The following is a 19,497-nucleotide window of genomic DNA, read 5'->3' on the forward strand; positions in this document are numbered from 1 at the left end:
TTGGGTGTGGGGGTATAACGGGTAATAGGAACAATTTTATGTCGGGTTGAAGTTGTTTGTGAACATCAGACTAACCGTTTTCCAGAGTGCAAATGCTGGACATGTTGACGATCGATATATATGAAGGAAGATGCGAAACTTGTATTGATAATATGAAAGAAAATTGAAGACTACTGTATTTCGAAATTCGTGAAATTATTATATTCGTTATTTGGAATATTGATGATCTTGCTTGAACTCATGAGAAACCTGGTTGCATTTAACCAGCACCGGAACTTAAATCAGACCTATTACATATTTCATAACTAGCTTCACCTTCTTATACATGTAAGAATTGGGGCTGAAGTTTTTTTTCTATTCGCATCGCCTGCTGAGTCAGATTCACAGTTCCTACTATAATATTGCTATACCGTTGTACAAATAACATGTACACTAAGAGCTTCCGTAGGAAATATCTAACTAGAATCTATGACAAAGCTGCATATATTGTTCGTTTCATTTACGTTATCACCCAGTGGCGTAGCCAGCGGGGGGGGGGGGGGGCAGGGGGTGTGGCTTGATAATAATTATATATTTTGTTAAATGCTCATTTGTCAACAACGAGGAGTTATTTGTCTAGGATGTTTGAATCGTCCAATACAACGAACGTCAGAAACCCTTGTGACTAGGTATAGTGCAAATAACATGAGGTATGGTACAAATAAAAGAGGTATGGTACAAATAACATGAGGTATGGTACAAATAACATGAGGTATGTTACAAATAAACCGAGATATGATACAGATAACATGAGGCATGGTACAGATAACATGAGGTATGTTACAAATAACATGAGGTATGTTACAAATAACATGAGGTATGATACAAATAACATGAGGTATGGTACAAATAACATGAGGTATGTTACAAATAAACCGAGATATGATACAGATAACATGAGGCATATTACAGATAACATGAGGTATGTTACAAATAAAATGAGATATGGTACAAATAACATGAGGTATGGTACAAATAACATGAGGTATGGTACAAATAACATGAGGTATGGTACAAATAACTTGATGTATGTTACAAATAACATGATGTATGTTACAAATAACATGAGGTATGTTACAAATAACATGAGGTATGTTACAAATAACATGAGGTATGTAACAAATAAAATGAGATATGGTACAAATAACATGAGGTATGTTACAAATAACATGAGGTATGGTACAAATAACATGAGGTATGGTACAAATAACATGAGGTATGTAACAAATAAAATGAGATATGGTACAAATAACATGAGGTATGTTACAAATAACATGAGGTATGGTACAAATAACATGAGGTATGATACAAATTACATGAGGTATGTTACAAATAGCATGAGGTATGTTACAAATAACATGCGGGATGGTACCAATAACATGAGGTATGGTACAAATAACATGAGGTATGTTACAAATAACATGAGGTATGGTACAAATAACATGAGGTATGTTACAAATAAACCGAGATATGATACAAATAACATGAGGCATGGTACAGATAACATGAGGTATGTAACAAATAAAATGAGATATGGTACAAATAACATGAGGTATGTTACAAATAACATGAGGTATGGAACAAATAACATGAGGTATGTTACAAATTACATGAGGTATGTAACAAATAAAATGAGATATGGTACAAATAACATGAGGTATGTTACAAATAACATGAGGTATGGTACAAATAACATGAGGTATGTTACAAATAACATGAGGTATGGTAAACATAACATGAGCAATGGTAAAAATAACATGAGGTATGGTACAAATAACATGAGGTATGGAACAAATAACATGCAACTAAATAAAGTCTCCCTTCCACGCTCGTACTCCAACTCTTTCGTCCTATTTCCTAATTATTCTTGTCCTTCTTTCTCCGCATGTAGACCCCTATGTGCTCTCCTTATAGATGTAATTGCCTTGTGAATCAATACAAATTCTCAATTTTAAAGTAGATAATATTCAGACAGATAATTCCTTATAAAACAAAATGAATCTATCGTGCTTGTCTCTCTTTCACACCGTCTCAGTCAAAAATGTTTTATTGGTGAAAATATTGATGCATACTTTTCATCTCTAGAATCTTTACGTTGTGACGTAACTGTACGCAGTACTACAACAGTCAGTAAATGTTACTCGTTTCTAATAGTTTCAGTTGTAATGGGATTTGAGGGATCCATATTGATTATATTTCATTATTTTTAGATTAATGTATATATACGTGGCTGATATGAATGCGTGGGTCCAAGCAGGCGTAGATATGAAACTGCAGATCTGTTTTTAACTTGAAACAAAGAAACAAGTGTAATTTTTAAGGTAGATTTCATCAACTAGATTTTTACTTATTTGGAAAATTAAAGTAGAGGTGACTACATTATAGGTCAACTTAAAAGGTGTTAAATTTAAGGTTTTTATTTCATTTTCAAGAAACGTCCTTTGTACCACCCTCTGTATGTACAGTACTATTAATAAGCAGAAGCATTATGATACGAAAATGGCAACGGTGAATCTGAACTAATAATGGTTTAAAATATTTGCATTATTTCTTTCGTCTTTTGAATAACTAATAATGTGAATATAAAATAGGTTCTTGAAGGAGCTTGGGCCAGATTGGGAGAAGAGGTGGCGTGTTCAAAGTAACTGGTAATGTGGTTGAGTTTTAAACAATTACCACCAGGCAAATTAATAATTATATTCAAGCGCTGAAAATATCACAATGCAACATCCTGGCCTTGTATCCTCACATGGTTCCTATTGTTATTAATACTCTTTCCACCAGAAGCATTCAATATGTTTGTATCTTATAGTATAAGAAACACTCTGATGTAGTTGAGTCCAATTATTCCTGATTCCGAGCCGAGTCCGATAACCACTTGGTTCGAGTATATGGTAGTCTCGAGTCCGAACAGAGTTCTAGAGAGATATGAGCAACCCAAACCAGGTCTGAGTCCAGCTAATACATAGAGACACAGGTGTGACAAGCTCACACGGTTTCTGCTTATACTAGTCTAATAGACGCACAGGGAGTATCGGTTGCATAAACCTCTCTAATCTTTTATAAATATACAGGCCGTCGTTTCCTGGTCTAAATTTTCCATGCCTAAGTTGGACAGAGTCAACTATTGCAAAACTGGATATTTACGCATGTTCAAACTCCCAATAAACATACACACACGGCAGGCCTCGACAAATACGGTCGCCAACTCGCCAATGGCGTCTAGAATATGCGACTGGCGTGCAAAAAATGCATTACGCTCGACATTTTGGCGAGTGGCTCATTCGCTCACTGCCTTTATACGATAGGCTTACTATTAACTTGTGAGCCAATCAACACAGGCCTATTGCCTAATGTTACACATCACAGTAGAATTATCAAGTGCACTGTTACAAGTAGGTCCTAAGGAACAGCTCTGTTCACCAGCTCGAAACTAATTTGATACTAATCTACTAAATGATGCACAATAGGTGTAACCACACTGGAAAACTACAAACTTAAATAAATGCGTAACAACAACTCAAACAGGGGTAACGCATGAAATATCATGTTTTAAACACTTTTGAGGAAGCACAATTTAAATAGATCGTTTTTGCTGTAAACAACTAACAGTAACACTAAACCGCGATATCCTAAGTTAGGCCATACTACCTAGGCTTATATCACACAAACACTTTGCGAGAAAAAAATGGCGAGTGAATTTAACGTTTTGGCGAGTAGAATTTTAGACTCGGTCGCCAGTTGGCGAGTAGTTTTAAAAAAAATTTGTCGAGTCCTGACACACGGACTAATTTAGAAAGAAGAAAATCTATGCAGGTTTATTATATTTAATGATTTTTACATGTTTGACATGTTTTTGATGTTTACAGATCTACACTATTATATTTAATTATCCCATTGTGTCTGTTATAGTATGTGTTATTCAGACAACTGCATTTCCCAAAATGTCATGGATATCTTTACACGACTAAAAGTACGATATGAACAGACCATCTAAGACTAACGGGAGGGGGGAGGGGGGGGGGAGGGGTGGGGGGACCAATATGCTGCTTTTGCTTTTTGCTTTTTCTGACATTAAATCGATCCAACTACGAGTTCTATCTTTAAATACTCCTCCCTTTCCCCTTCTCGTCATCTTCTCTGTCGTTCAGGGTAACCATCTGATTATCTCAGTGAGGAGTTGGTCATTATGACGTCACTCCGTTTTTGATGACGTCATTCGGTGGTTGATGACGGGTTTAATACTAACATTGCCTTCCCTATTGAGATGATGTTGGTGTTTATGTTATTAAGTCCGTACATCTTACAGTGACGAGTCTGTCTCCTATATTGACTTTAGTGTGCTCAAATCAGATGTGTGTTTACCTGCCAGGAATAATTTACTGTGATATTTGTGAAGATATATCATTCTAACGTATACATTTTTTGCTTCGTCGTATTATATTTTCCTGAAATTCAATTTTAAAATCTCATGGTTTTAACCTTTCTCTTCCTTTCAGGCTTGTGACAATGGTGGTAATCTACCAGGAGAAGAGGTAAGAGAGACATAGATTCATGTTCCTGTTAATTAGTAACAGTTATTTAGTAACAGGCAAGGATGTGTTAATTAATGTGGAACAAAGAAATAAGACAAAACATTATTATACTTTGATTCTCCCCAGGCAGGAAAGATTTATAACTGACGTGTATCGAACAGGGTATTTAGATAGGCCAGCTACAATTTTATATCTCGTAACGATAATAACACTGTTCTCAATGTCAACTTCCGCACACACAGTCAGAGAAATGATAAACAAAGAAACGAATAGACCTTTAAAAACCAGGTTATTCCGATGTTATGGTGTTTTAAAGTCTCACACAAACTTGGTATTTACCTTCTAAAAGTTTCAGCTTTCCAGGCAAGGTTGACTGTAAAAGGAAAGGAAAGGTGTGACCATTTTCTCCAAACACAAAAAAAAACCCACTAATTCTATAGAAGTCTCTACTCAAATCTCCCATAAATCTCTACTCTGGTATTCTTTGATAATATAAAATCATTAGAATCATTCTCTGGGACCGGGGAGGGGTTGGGGATGGTTAGGGGGGAGCTAAGCTTCTCACAGAAATTCGGAAAACGATGCGATAAGGTTTGCATGTAAGCATCATCACATAACCGTCAAACAGGAATAACAAAATTAAAAAAATATATTGAAATTGAAGAGATAAACTGATCGGCTCTGTTGGTATGCAAGCTGATTTACTGGTTTGTGAGGGTGTCCGCTGGGTTAATATAGCATCATTATTATTCATTGTGATACGAGAGGGTCCATTGTGACATAAACTGACTAACTCGGAGTAGAAACCATTCACTGTGGAATGTCAGCATACCAAGCTGTTGTTATACCAAATATAAGGAAACTAGAAACAATATATAAAGTAAATGTTTTAATATCTAAGGGATCACGTGCATCAGGTAAGTTACAATGAGGGTCTCTTTAGACTGAACTGACATGATAGCAACGGCGTAGGTATATCAGGCGCGTATCCAGGATTTTCTAACCCGGGGGCGCGAATTACTATCTAAGCGGAGCGCCACCATCGGTTGGCGCGGAGCGTACAAGAAAATTTCTGGTTTTGATGCCCCCAGATCACCGGAAATGACACTTCTCGGGCTTGAAAATGACCAAACAAATGTACACTTTTGCCTGAGAACCAAGTATTTCTCAATTTTGTTTTCCATCCATAACCTTTTTGAAGATTGTCACCAGTCACACATCATGTTCGACCTCATTGCATGTCCTATGGATCATTGCTTTTGTATGTGATTCTACGTCACGGCCCACAATATCCGAAAGCCCCACTTTTCAAGGTTTTAAGCCCATTATTTGTTGAGAATTTGAAAATTCACATTTCTCGTGAATAAAAATCATTTCAAAACATACCCATAATGTTGCACAAAATTCAATCTATGGACAACCAATAGGGAAAAACCTCCTTCAACCCCTAATAGACAGGTACAAATTGCACGAGTAGAGGAAAGTATGATGAAGAATGTTGGTCAGGAAATTTTCGAAAATTCAGACACAGTTAATTTATTGGTGTAGAAATATTAAAACCTCTTATTATGGCTATTATAAAACTTGGTTGCAGGAAATGAAAAATAGCAGATATTTCCGATATCAGGTATATCGAAACCGAACACTACACACATAGGCGTAGGTCCCGTAGGAGGCGGGGCTGCACCCCCCACCCCGCAACCAATTTTTTTTCGGGCACCTACTGAGAGAAAAATAAATAGCAATGAATAGGTTAAAAATTATCTCCTTGGTAATTAAAATAAAGTTCTAAGATTGGCCGACATTACTACTGTAAAAGAGAGTTTGACATAAATGGATCTGTATATGCCTTTTCTCCATCTACATAAGACATTTGGTTGTTTACATTAGCATCCGGCGGTATACTGTGCTACTTTCACGGACCGTAAGGTACACGATGCCATGCAATGTAATGACCGATGCTTGCTTATATGATATTGGCATCGATATGTTGAACGCGCGCAAAGCGCGCGAAAAATTTTGGCTTTTTTCGGGCAAGTCGTTACAGCCCCAAATCCAATTGGGCTACGCCTCCGACTACACACATAGACAGTTTTTGAGGCTGTTCATCGTGGAACAGGCATTTCAATGCTCACTGATATGATGTTATATCTGCTCTTTGCTTTACAAATTCGAACAGGCGTGTAGCGAGTAATTGCCAAGGGAGGGGCGAAGCCTGTAGTCAAACTATCTAAGCGAAGCGCCATGAGTTAGCGAAGCGAAGCGAAGCGTACAAGAAAATGTTTGGCCGAAAATGCCTCCCAGATCGCTGGAAATGACACTTCCCAGGCCTTGTAAGTTGCACCTAAGCATTGTCTATTTTGAAATTACTTGCGATGTCATAAAGAACATTTGCTCGGGGGGGGGGGGGGGCGGTCGCCCCCTTCCCGAAATGCGTCATGTTCCCGACGACCCCGTCGAGTTCAAGACCAGCCACAGTTGGTTCCATATAGCACAATTGTACAATTGTTTAAGGCGTCCATACACACACACGCGTTGTGATAGACCATATATAGTATTTATATAGATACATTAGTGAGAGAGGGAAAAAACTTCAAAAATGGAGTTGTTGGTGTAAGGGGTAGGGTGAGGCGCACACCCACTCCGTAATCCTTGATCTGTCACTGGCTACCATGTGTATATAATAGGGATCAGCGCTTTTACTATGACTGTTCCTCTTTCTCTTCCCGAAGTCTTGGCTATCTTCTACTCCTTCCCTTTCTCCTTTTCTCTCTTTTTTCTTCTTCTTTTCCCTTCCTTTCTCTCCTCCTTTTCTTTTTTCCCCCTCATTTTCCCTTTTTTCTTCTCTTTTTTTCTCTCCTCTTTTTCTTACCCGGGGGGCGCGCGCCCCCAACGCCCCCCCTGGATACGCACCTGTATATTTAACGAAGATGAACCTACGTGTATGTGAGGTGACTTCTCAATATTTCTAACAAAAAGTCAAAAGAATAAACACAGTAATTGGGCAATATGCTTAAATCAATTTCGATGTGTCAGTCTAGAGCCGCGAAAAATACAAGTAATTTAGAGAAGATTGTTGTCTCAAATCTGATTGATTTCCAGCACAACCTGATACTGTTAGTATTACATGTTATGTAATCGCCAAATGTGTGGTTTAAATATGTTACCAAACCAATATTATACTTGTCAAATTGAGATAAAAGGCATCATTCTACATTATTTTCCAAGTCATGAAATTAAATTTTCAAGTATCTAATGTGAACATTAATCTTATAAGTATGTTGCTTAAACACATTAACAAACAGATGGCGCTTGTAACACCAAATCAGAAGGTTATTTTCCTTTTTTTTTTAATTTAAATTTGTTTCATTATATGTAATGACACCTGGTTAGTCCAGCTAACAAACAGTGTTCTTATGGATATTTTTTTTGCATCGAATTATGTCTTCTTTTTCTAGAATTAAAACAAGAGCTGTTTTCACGGCATGTTATATCTACTTTACTGAGGTCCTGTTAATGTTAAGTTAGCTTACACGTACAGCTAGGATTGTTTGGGCGTAGTGGTAATAACGAATACTGGGTTTGTATAGTCACCATGCAGAAGATGGATGTGTTGGTGTGTTGAAGTATTTCTGTTGAAAGGCAGAAAAATAGCAGCTTGTAGTTCAAATGTTTGAAGGCCGAGGGAGGAAGGATTCATCCGACTAAAGTATTTAAATCTAAAATATGTTATCCAAAGTTGAATGAAGATGTATATCACCCTCACCCCCTCCCCTCCACCATCCCCATAGGCTCAGGAGACCAATTTGTTTTGGGGGGCTGTAACGGCTTGCCTGAAAATAAAACCAAAAAAAACATTGCAAATTAGATTTCTTTCAGTAGGTGGCCGAACATTTTTATTTGGTATGGGGGCTGCAGACCCCCCCCCCAGCCCCCCATTGCCTCCTACGCCTATGACCACCACCACCATGGACGCACATTAAACGTCATAAACCGCCAAAAATGTTACAATATGTTCATAAACAGCTGCCATATTTCCCTTTGAACGTCCGGATTGCCCTTCGTTTTTATCTGGCTCACAATTTCATATTTTGGATGTTACTATAGGCCTTGTAGCTGCAAAACTAACAGGTTCCCAGACATTGGTACTATGGTAACCACAGATGCCCGGATGCTGTGGGAATGGGATGGTAGTGTTTTATGATCGCGAATAATTTTTAGAGGAACAGTGATTTTCAGCCATAGTTGTGTATATTTTCGCATTTGGGGTCCCGGAACGCCATACAAAATACTTGATTTCAGGAGTTGTTTAGACTTCGCAGGCATTATGCCTCCGGATCCAACTACACCACTGACTATGGGTATTAAGCGGGCACTTGACCGTCGGAACATTAACAGGGCAACGCTTCAGACCCACAGAACATAGGCCTGAGTCCGCCTGCCCCCCCCCCCCCTCGTCTACTGTTCATCACTAACCTGTGTTATTGGGACTGTTACTTAGACTAGTTTATAAATCACCATAGACCCAAAATCTGAACGATTTATCCTTAATTAAATTATAGTTTTCGATAACAAGGTAGCACTCGCAAGCAAGACTCTGTCTTGCGCACTATAATATGCATTTATAATTAACCCCTAAACTGATCTTTTGCAATATAATATGCATTTATCATTAAAGCCTAAACGGTTAATATTCCTCCACTGAAAACAAATGCTGCTAACTATAACAACACAAGTTCCGCCATAACAAAACATAAGAGCAGAACCCGATCTAGAATGGTCAAGAGAACCAACTAAAATAACGATCCCGTTATATGTCACTAATGGTGACGTCATGGAATTTCCTTATTAAAGGAACAACAGTATAAACGTCAGATAGTGACACGGCCTACCCAACATTGTACTTAACCTTTAAACAAAGTTTAATCAAATTAGTTTCAAAGTTCTAGAGGAAGAAGGGAGAGGGATGGGTCCAGCTGGAAATATATAAACCACATTTATGGATCAAACTCAGTTTACCTTCAGAATGGAGTACACTGGTAATTTTAACACCCTAAGAATGCTGCACCCTTCACCAACTCTTGAACTCTCACCTTGTATTGCATAATCACATGAGTCAATGTCCAGTGTGATTTGTCTCCTACATTTGTGGATTCTTAAGAAAATCACAGAATGAGAGATGAGTGACCTGGATATGTTTCTATAGTAATTAAATTAATGTTTGAAGGAATTGTCGAACTTTAATAATGATGAGAATGTTAAAACCTGCAGCTAAATTGAAAATGGTTACTCAGGTTGACGGGATCAGCTTATAAACAGGACGGAACATTTCCCTGCATCGCACCAATGATAGTACATTGGGTTGCATGGATTGAGTCTTAGTGATATCAATGGGAAATTCCCTGGATAGGGTCATTTGATGGTTACCGGTAGGGAAGAGGATGAGTTGTGGAGATCAGTGAACTGGGTCTTGTACAGTAATCCTGTTTTACACAGAAATCTCTTTTATTGACTGGGAGAGGATTATATCCTTGTGCAATGAGTTAATCATTGTTGACATGTGTTATTCATTTGGTTATTTATGTAGTTATTTCAATATTTCAAGCAAACGGTATAACTTTTTATAGAATCCAACCTTCACAAATTAGTCCTTTCAAGCATGAAATCAAAGCGACCACATCATTAGAGACCTTGAATTCATGGATTTAGCCTCCATATGTATATCATGTTCAGTACTAAAATATTCGCAGGACGTACTCGTTAGAAATCACTAAAATAATAACTGAAATAATAATAATAATAAACAGGACAAAAATTGGCAAGACATTTGAAAAAAACATTCAAAGTTTAATGTAACATGAATCGATTTATTTGAACTAATACTTTTAACATGAATGCATATGATGAATATTTACAACATTTAACTATACTGCATTGTCTTTGTTTCTGTATTATCTTATACATATTCATTACTTATAATTTCCTCTTGTTTAGGACTTCGATGATGAGAGTTATCAGGAAAACCTGGCGAAATTCAACCGGGCAAGGCGCAAGTAACTGTAAGTCAATACAGCTGAATACTCTCTACCTTAGTATTTAACATAGTATTTGTTAACAGTGATTGTCTGATACTTTCAATTGTAAAATCTTAATATATTAAAAATAATCTCCATCAATAACCATAATTTGTATTCCTATATCTGTGATTATCTAATATTATCTGGTCACTTACATCATTTGCTTCAACTTATAATTGGTTTTATCATATTTTTCCTTCACAAAGCAAATCCTGATTAATGTAAGGAAATGAGTGATGAGTTCCTTCCATTAACAGAAACATCGTTCGCTTGTTTCCCGTGTCGCGGTGTTGTTTAGCTGATGTGTAAAATTACTGGTTGGCTCATGGTACTGCTGGCGCTTTTTCCGGGGGAGGGGGAGGAGGCGGGATGGGAGGGGGGTTGTCTAGGTATAACTTCCCCATTATTCCACGAATAAGTGTTTCCTTGACCCATTTATTATGATAACAATGTTACATAATATATCTCATTTTATCTCTATCTTACAGCTCAATGCAAGATGCATGTTCATCTGGTGTTGCCAATCATCAACAGGACTGTGACGTAATTCACTCAATCCTCAAATTGATGGCAGTAATTTTAGTGAGAAAGGATCTAATAAAGATTTAGGTTGTAAACTGTTAATACCTCCCAAATACTACAAACAGCTCCAGATAGAGCTTCAGTATAAAACACATGCAACTAGTCTAGTATTATTGTGACGTCATCAAATGCCCATATTCTCAAGACAATGGAATGGTGACTTGGTGAAGACTGTAACTTTTACATATATTGTGAATGGATCTTGTAGAGAGATTATGTTGCAAAATAATAATAATAACTCCATTTACAATAAAGAAGTAAAATTTGAAAGATAACTGTTCAATTAACATTTTGTTTTAAAGGATTACTTTAAGCGGAATTTCAGTCTTTAAATGTTATTGTCTAAAATGGAGTGTTGTTAATATTTCTTCAACTTTTCTGGTTTGGTACGATAAATGTTTGGAATACTCCTTTAATGCTAAATTGATGATGACGTCAGCCCCTTAGTGAAGGCCTAAATATTCATGTTAATAATGTGATTTAATTTGATTTGAATAAATCAACAACATCAAGTTTTGTAACTTCGTTCTTAAACCAGAGCATATATAGATGATTTTCAACTACATTTGTCCATGTGGAATTTTTACTTCAATGTTAACATGTTATTTGAGACTATAAACTCTTTTCATCACATTGTGTTTTGTGTTGTATTTGATGAACTGATATAACTGTCTCCGTATTATACTATATAGTCCAGTTACCTTTACTGATGAACTCAGCTGTTTAAAGTAACATGTCTCAAAATGTTATATTCAGACATCCTAGACTGAAAGCTAGTGGTCTAAAACATGACAACATTAATGTTGTGATTAAAGTCTTCTTTAATATGCTACATGTTCAACTACTTAGTTTTGTGCGCTAAAGTGTACAAATGTAATTGATAGGTTTTGTTAGTCACATCGCTGTCGACTAGAGGGGTAAGGTGATGGGGATATAAATGTTATCCAGTGATCATTTCTGAATGTGATGAATATGCTGCTAAAGTTTGTACTGACTGTACACTATCTCCTATTGAGAGAAAGCGACTTCATCTACACCACCAAATGATCTAGTATGGTGACGTCACTGATTACCAAGTTGAAGAAACAATTAACACATTTACTAGTTTTCTCTCTTGAATTCAGCTTTATGAAGTTTAAAACAAAACGATGACAGGAAAGTACATATTAGCAATCATTATGAACGGCTCGTCCACTAATAATTAAGATATATTACCCACCTATTAGGCGGGTCTAACCCCAGGAAGTATACATAATTTAAATTAATTGCAAGCGTTTTCTTTCTTTTTTCAAAGAAGGGGATGGGGTGTCTAGTACATTTTCTCCATCCTACCAAGAGATTTAGTGAACTTTGTAAACTGTAAATAACTCCAAATACTACAAAGAACTCCAAACAAAGATTCGATATCTTACATGATCATACAGGCTACTTATTATGTTATTGTAAAGTGTACAACAGGTACATCTTACGTTTTATTACCCACATTACTGTCCACATATACTTCTTTTTTAACTCATTTGCTCTTGAAGCCAAATTCAATTGACTAAGAGCCAAATAAACTAATAATGACGTCATCCATTACCCACTACTTCATCAGTAAAGGAGACTATTTATCTCTTGGATGTCAACTACTGAGAGAGGGAAGAAAAAGAGCACAATCCCTATCTTACTATGTGTGTGTATGTGAAGGGGGGGGTGGGGTGTAAGATGACGTACCCACCACATTGTTCACCTAGTATATGTTAAATTAGTTATTTGCACTACCAACAGAACGCTAATTTGTAGAATGAAAATTAAACGGTAAAGTGCAGTATTTTTTCTATTTTATTTTTTCCTAATATGTAACAAAGTCCCTGGTCATGTACTGCTGGTGATCTGCTCTCAGCCTCCATACACTGCTCGGTGCTAGGTATAACATCTTCATTGGTCCAATTCTTTATAATGATACGATTCATCCAAATTCCAGACCCATATCTCCACCTCCCAACAAACCCCGACCGCCCCCACCCCACACCGTTCCCCGACAAACACTTTACTACTCAGAACAATGCATAAACACCTAATTATGTTAACATTTCTAAACTATTTTTTAATCAGACATGTTTAGAATGCTTTGGTAATAATCTGTACATACTGTATCCACGTACACTCGGTAACTAGGAGTGCGTGCTTAAAGTTTTGGGTGGTTTATTCGTTCTTCCTTTTAATAAATTTTGATTTAAACTGTGATCGGTTCCGTAATGTCTTAAATCTAACACGAGTAGAGTCGCATTAATTGTTTCAATGTTAAGACTAAAATGACATTAATTGGTTATGTACAATACCATGGTGTTATTAAAATCGATCTGCAAGAACTTAGAGGTGATATTAATTAATATCTGCGACATTTTGTTCTTATTTTCTTCAGCATTTCTTTCTGTTTCTATGTATTATCGTTCTCACATGAAGACAATAAGATTACGTCATTGTTATGTCATTTTATATGATTCCAAATAACAAATGTATATTCAACATATTAAGTAACTGATACTTTAATAACTTCATTGATCAATACTTTTCATTTTATTCTTTATTATTATTTTAAGATTCGCTTTATAATTGTTTTCATTGATTTATGATCTGTGCATATCATATCATCATATAATAATTGAGTTTATTATTTTCAATTATACGGCATATCCTATTCTATGTATTAACTGATCCCATCAGCTCTCAAAGAATATAACATGAACGCTCAAAATAGTTCACCGACAAACAAACATAAAAAAGTTTCTTTTTAGTGTTAACACTAACATTTCACTAGTAACAGTCAAGTTAAGGACACTTTGATCATGCGCAATTAGTTCAATCTCTCCAGGTATGATGACATAACGTCGATGTAGGATTTTTAATATTACTAAAGAAATTAATGAGATTGACAGGTTACCCTTATTTTTAGGGCTTTTAATGGATATCATATTGTTATTTTGCAATTGCAAAATAACTTTAAATTGTTGCTACATTTTTGCTGGTTATATTTTTACTCAAAAGAGCCTGTAACGTCGATAATTCTAAATAGTGTAGAGGAAAATGTACATTTGACTTAATAAAGAGAATCATATACTAAGCATCCTGGTGAAATGTGTATCCAATTCCTACATTGCGTTTTGGAGATATCGATAGCTGAAATTGCTGAAATCGCTGAAATCGATAGCTGAAATTGATATCGATAGCTGAAGTTTGTACAAAAGTGAACTTGAAGCAAACAGGTGTGATTGATGTCTTAGTTGCACACTGACAGCAAAATGTTTAGTTTATTGCATACAAATGTTGATTCCTTATCGAAGGCAAAAGGAATATATGTGGGGTCGATGGCGTGTGCGTGTATGTGTGAGTCTGTGACACTTGCAACGGAGTTATGCATATTTGTCATACTTGTTATGTAGATTTTTAGTAGAAGTATAGTAAGAAGGTGTGCCCAATTTTTGTAGCGTTGACCTTATGAATATTAATAAGGTTATGGTGTCAACCGTAAAACGTTATACATTGCAATAACTCCGCAACCCGTAGTCGGATTGCAGTCGAACTTGGTATACAGTTGCTGGTTAATATCTGGGCCCCCAAAATACCGGACCCATTTTTGAGCTGGTGGGACCAAATTTTATTTCCAACTAAAATGCATTTTGGGGCAACTTCTTTGGGCCCGAATTTTTGGGTCCCAATATTTTGGGGCAATCTGAGCCCACATTTTCTCTCCATTGCAATAACACCGCTACCGTAAGTCGGGTTGTAGCCAAACTTGGTAAACAGTTGTTGGTTAATAGCTGCTACATGTAAGCCATCTGGACCCCAATAATTCCGGGCCCATTTTTGGCCGGCATGGCCCAACTTTTATTTTCAACTCAAATGCGTTTTGGGACAAGTTCATTGTTATTTTAAAGCGCCTTATAAATGATTCTTGTTAGGTTGCATTATACTTAAACCATTTATTAATTTTACTCTCTTTCAAGATTTAGTTGCTTTTCTTTCGTTCCTCCTATTTCTATATTATGAATTAATCTTTGATATTACTCACGCGTAATAAAGTGAATATTAATAGAATATTGTTAAATGTTATCATAATAACAACGACTGGCTGTCAATCGTTATACCATTGATTGTGTTACTCAAAATCATTCTAACACATTGTCTTAGACATTAATTAATAACAATGACATGTTTTGTTTTTCAATCCAGTTCTTTGTTCCATTGTTATGATCTCTAATGATGTTTCTTTGAAGACAATAGGAACATGTGACTTTGACGTATAATAGTAATATTTTAACATGATAGTAACGAAGATAATGTTCTGTACATTTAACATTAACCTTAAATGCGATGATCGGCTCACCATACATATCTTTCATTATCCTCGTTATTTTGCTACTTCTTATTAATGATGCTTGTTGATAATTAATGAATATTCATGATCTCTTCATTGTTATTCAGTTTTTGTCGTATTTGCTTTAACCCAATTGGATATGATGAAGCCATAAAGTTGACCAATATAACACAAGCCCCATCCCGAAAAACTGAATATAAGTACATTACTATACAAACACCGACTAACAGATAAATATGGATGAAATCACTGCATTGCGGTTTATGATATTAGGTATTTCCAAGGTAATAATTATTCCTTTATTTTGTAATTGTTCTTGGTATCTTCCATATTTCTGTATGCTTGTACAATATATAATTTTTGCAACCAAACACACTTGTTCCCTTTGAGGCGATCCTGGTCTCTCATTGTGATACAATCACAACATATCCATCCCGTTTATCTGTTCCTATATCATAAGTTCATATCGTAGAATCTTATAATGAAAATTATTGATATGTATGTTGTAATGTCAATGGAAGCAATAAAAGAAAACTAATCAGAGATATATTGTCAACAGTGTTATCTCTGTGTACATGGGCGGCGATCATGGGGGGAACGGGGGGCTTGCCCCCCAATATTTTAGGTGGGATATAGTATCTACTATCCCCCCCCCCCACGAATATTTGGTGGCATAGTTTTTTTGTGTTGCTATAAATAGAAAATAATGCGTGAGATTGTTTATCCAAATCATATTTGGCGGTGGCTAAAACTTCATCCAACACATGCTGCATGAGGTAAATGACTCTTCGTGATCGTTTCTGTGACCGTATAGCAAGTTGTAACTCATGATTATTATCATAATATCTGTACATCTCTTGTGTATGAGTGTAAGTACGTACAATCATAATGATCTACGTCGATATGGGTTCACTGGGTTTCCATTTGGCCTTCCTACAAGATTTATAACCGCCGGCGCGTAGCCAAGGGGTGGGACGAAAGTGGGCGACCGCCCCGCCCCTCGAGCATAGTTTTTGTATTTATTTATGATATCGCTAGTAATTTCAAAATAGAAAATGCTTAGATGCAACTTACAAGGCATGGAAAGTGCCATTTTCAGCGATCTGGGAGGCATTTACGGCCAAAATTTTCTTATAACAAGCTTCGCCCCTCCCTTGGCAAATTCCTCGCTACGCGCCTGTCTAACCGTGACACAATTTGTTACTCAATATCACCAAAAAATGTCACACATTTTCACCGAAAGTATAGTTTTTACCTTTTTTTTATATGTGTGTGTATATATATATATACACAAAATATCATAAAGCGCGAACAATTTTGGGGATGGAAGTTGCTAGGCGCCTGCACCCAAGCAAATGTCCCCCCCCCCCCTCCAATATTTGTAACAAATCTCCGCCCCTGTCTGTGTAACATGTAGTCGATGTACTTACTTGTAATTTCAAGCTATACTCTTTTCCTGTCATGCATCAAGGTCACACAGAAGGTCATGGCTATACAGTAACTCTCAAACAGGTGAGGCTGGTATAGTTGAGATTGAGATTAAGAGTTGATGGGAGTTTAAAGGCCAACTTGTTTTAATGTACATAATTTAAACAGGATGACCATCGAAATATTGCTCATTATGGACATTTGGCATATATGGATACAAACGATTAGTCCGGTTAATTAGTCCATAATCTAGCATAGTCGGTCGAAAAACCTTGATTAACAATGATCAACTCCGATTATTAACCAGACAATCGGTCTAAGTTTTAACCGATCATCAAATTTGATTGCCTATCAGCTTTGATTTTCAGTTGTAAAACTTGGAGTTCCGGTTCAAAACAAGACCGGCATTGAGCAAAAATCCAATTTTTCTGACAGAATAAAACTGGAATATATCATTAGTGGGTGTTTTGCTTTGCCATACACGTGATTTAGGAATAATTTCGACATGCGAGTAAACATCCGGTAAGATTAGCATAACAATACCAGTAAAATCCCATTCTGAATGAGAAGAAAACCGCAGGTGGCTTTAGCTTTGTGAAAAATCCAGTTCATACAGTATTGTATTAAGTTATAGCTTGAATAGGCTCGTTGCTCGTGCATACAATCCAGCAATAGCAATTGAACGTACGGGGACTGCTGGTGAAAGTGTAACCATTTAGTTAAATAATATTTACTTCGAAGGTATCAATAAGACACTGCAACCTTCTCATCGTGCTCTTCATCCATGGAAATGTTTGTGGAAGTTATTCTCATTGGATCAATATCCCAGGATTTTACCTTGTGAATATTTCGCGATGATTTCGTAATCCAAAGTGTCGTACCATGAATTCAGGACCACTAGTTTTCAGAGACCTGCATTTTTTTTTGTGGGCTGAGAAAATGATTCCTTATTGAGGAGGATTTAATTTTTCGAGAGGATTACTTAGTTTTTATACCGGGATACACTTTAAACTATAACATAACGATAATTCTTATCAGGTGGTAAAGTTTGTAGGTAATTTTACCTTCCTGTTTTCCCGAAAGGTTTGGAGATAAACAGATATTGGAAGACAAAGTATTGTCTCGTTGACCTCTCGTCATCTCATGTGAGTACAAATTCCAATCTAAATATTGTTTAATATTAATTAACTGGAATAAACGGGACTAGGTTAAACGCGAACAACAATTTACTTCTCAATGTCAAAGACCTAGGTTATCGTCACATCGACAACCAGAAACACAACCCAGAATTAAAACAAACTTAAACTAGGCAAGCTTGAATTTTCTTATAAAAAGAAGCAACTTATAATGACATTTGTTATAAGTAAGTTTAATAAATCAAATACAAAAAAACGTATCCCCTGTTGTAAACAATAACATGGCAGTAGCTCTTAATTTTAAAAAGGATAGAAGAATTCAGGATACATTTCAATCGCCTTTCCTGAATGTCGATCGGAGAGGAAACAAACATACCGCTGATACCGGTCAAAAAGTAAAATAGCGGCTTAACAATTAACAGCCTAAATTGTTTTGTGGTTAAAATAATGTTTTGAACATCCACCGATGGTCAATCACCACCCCAGTCTACCCCCTCCCATTAAAAAGTGCATTGTGTAAGACAATAGTCCTTCACTTTCAGCGGAATTACATAATGCAGTTATTGTCTATTATTTGTGCTGAAAACACAGGAACCAAAAAAGTACACATTCAACTGTGACTGATTCATTTGCGTAATCAAAGTAAATTAGTCATAATATCCATAACAATCCCTTTTTTGGAAAGTAAATCAGAGCCAAACCTACCTTGATATTACAAACGTTTAAAACCTTGTATAAAACGAACTATGTCACACTGATTATCGCCGTTCATTGTTTTACGTAATTCAAGGGTGTTAAAGGCGATATCGCTCGTAGACTTTTTTTTGAGGGCGCTGGCATTATCGAGGTTTCAGCGAGGTTTAATGGGACCCCTAAAACTCACGTGACCTCGGTGGCAAATTTAGATCAGTGAATAGCACAGGCAAGCGTATGCGTAACAAGCCCGTACCCATGCACACATAATGTTATAGCACAGCATTTCAGATTATTGTACTGTTTACCGCAAAGGATTTTCGTACGCGATAGTTTGTTGTTTGTGTGCCTTTTGAGTAAAGAATACTGTACGATTTTCGTACAAATACATTCGATTAGACTAGAGTATAGTGACAATCATGGAAAAGGGATCAGGGCAAGGAGAATCGGGCGAAAGAAAACGACCTTATCCTGGAACGAGCGTATAGGTTCAAGTGGAGGAAAGCCATTGTTGCATGGACCTGACAAAAACAGCAGTGCAAAGGAACAACAGCGACGAAGAGATGCCACGAAGATCTATCTTCTACGTTCCTACGTAAACTGGCAAGTGGAGAAAGAACTCTACAAACATGTCCACGATTTGACTT

At 36.5% G+C, this 19,497-nt stretch overlaps 3 protein-coding genes across 6 annotated transcripts in view; 2 read left to right on the forward strand and 1 right to left on the reverse strand.

Annotated features, from left to right (window-relative positions):
• LOC139963621 (NLR family CARD domain-containing protein 4-like) overlaps window positions 1-16,136 on the forward strand; it is a 93,869-nt gene extending 77,733 nt beyond the window's left edge. The window contains exons 9-11 of one of the 2 annotated variants that reach the window (XR_011791643.1): window positions 4,539-4,574; window positions 10,569-10,633; window positions 11,140-16,136. Coding sequence is in view for 1 of the 2 variants with exons in the window: in XM_071964597.1 (XP_071820698.1) it covers window positions 4,539-4,546 (8 nt within the window). In the remaining variant the exon portion in view is untranslated. The remainder of the gene's footprint in view (window positions 1-4,538; window positions 4,575-10,568; window positions 10,634-11,139) is intronic. The other variant, XM_071964597.1, reaches the window with a different exon arrangement.
• LOC139963628 (homeobox protein GBX-2-like) overlaps window positions 1-19,497 on the reverse strand; it is a 183,004-nt gene that overhangs the window by 137,415 nt on the left and 26,092 nt on the right. The gene's annotated exons all lie outside the window — the stretch shown is intronic.
• Window positions 1-19,497, forward strand: part of LOC139963631 (macrophage migration inhibitory factor homolog) — a 177,314-nt gene that overhangs the window by 116,462 nt on the left and 41,355 nt on the right. Inside the window, exon 1 of one of the 3 annotated variants that reach the window (XR_011791646.1) lies at window positions 17,648-18,166. The exons of 1 other annotated variant lie outside the window; for it this stretch is intronic. The gene's annotated coding sequence lies outside the window, so the exon portion shown is untranslated. Of the gene's footprint in view, window positions 1-17,647; window positions 18,167-19,497 lie in introns of those variants that run through there. One more of the 3 variants, XR_011791645.1, reaches the window with a different exon arrangement.

Source organism: Apostichopus japonicus, chromosome 22 (assembly GCF_037975245.1).
Source record: "Apostichopus japonicus isolate 1M-3 chromosome 22, ASM3797524v1, whole genome shotgun sequence".
In the NCBI taxonomy this organism is placed as follows: domain Eukaryota; kingdom Metazoa; phylum Echinodermata; class Holothuroidea; order Aspidochirotida; family Stichopodidae; genus Apostichopus; species Apostichopus japonicus.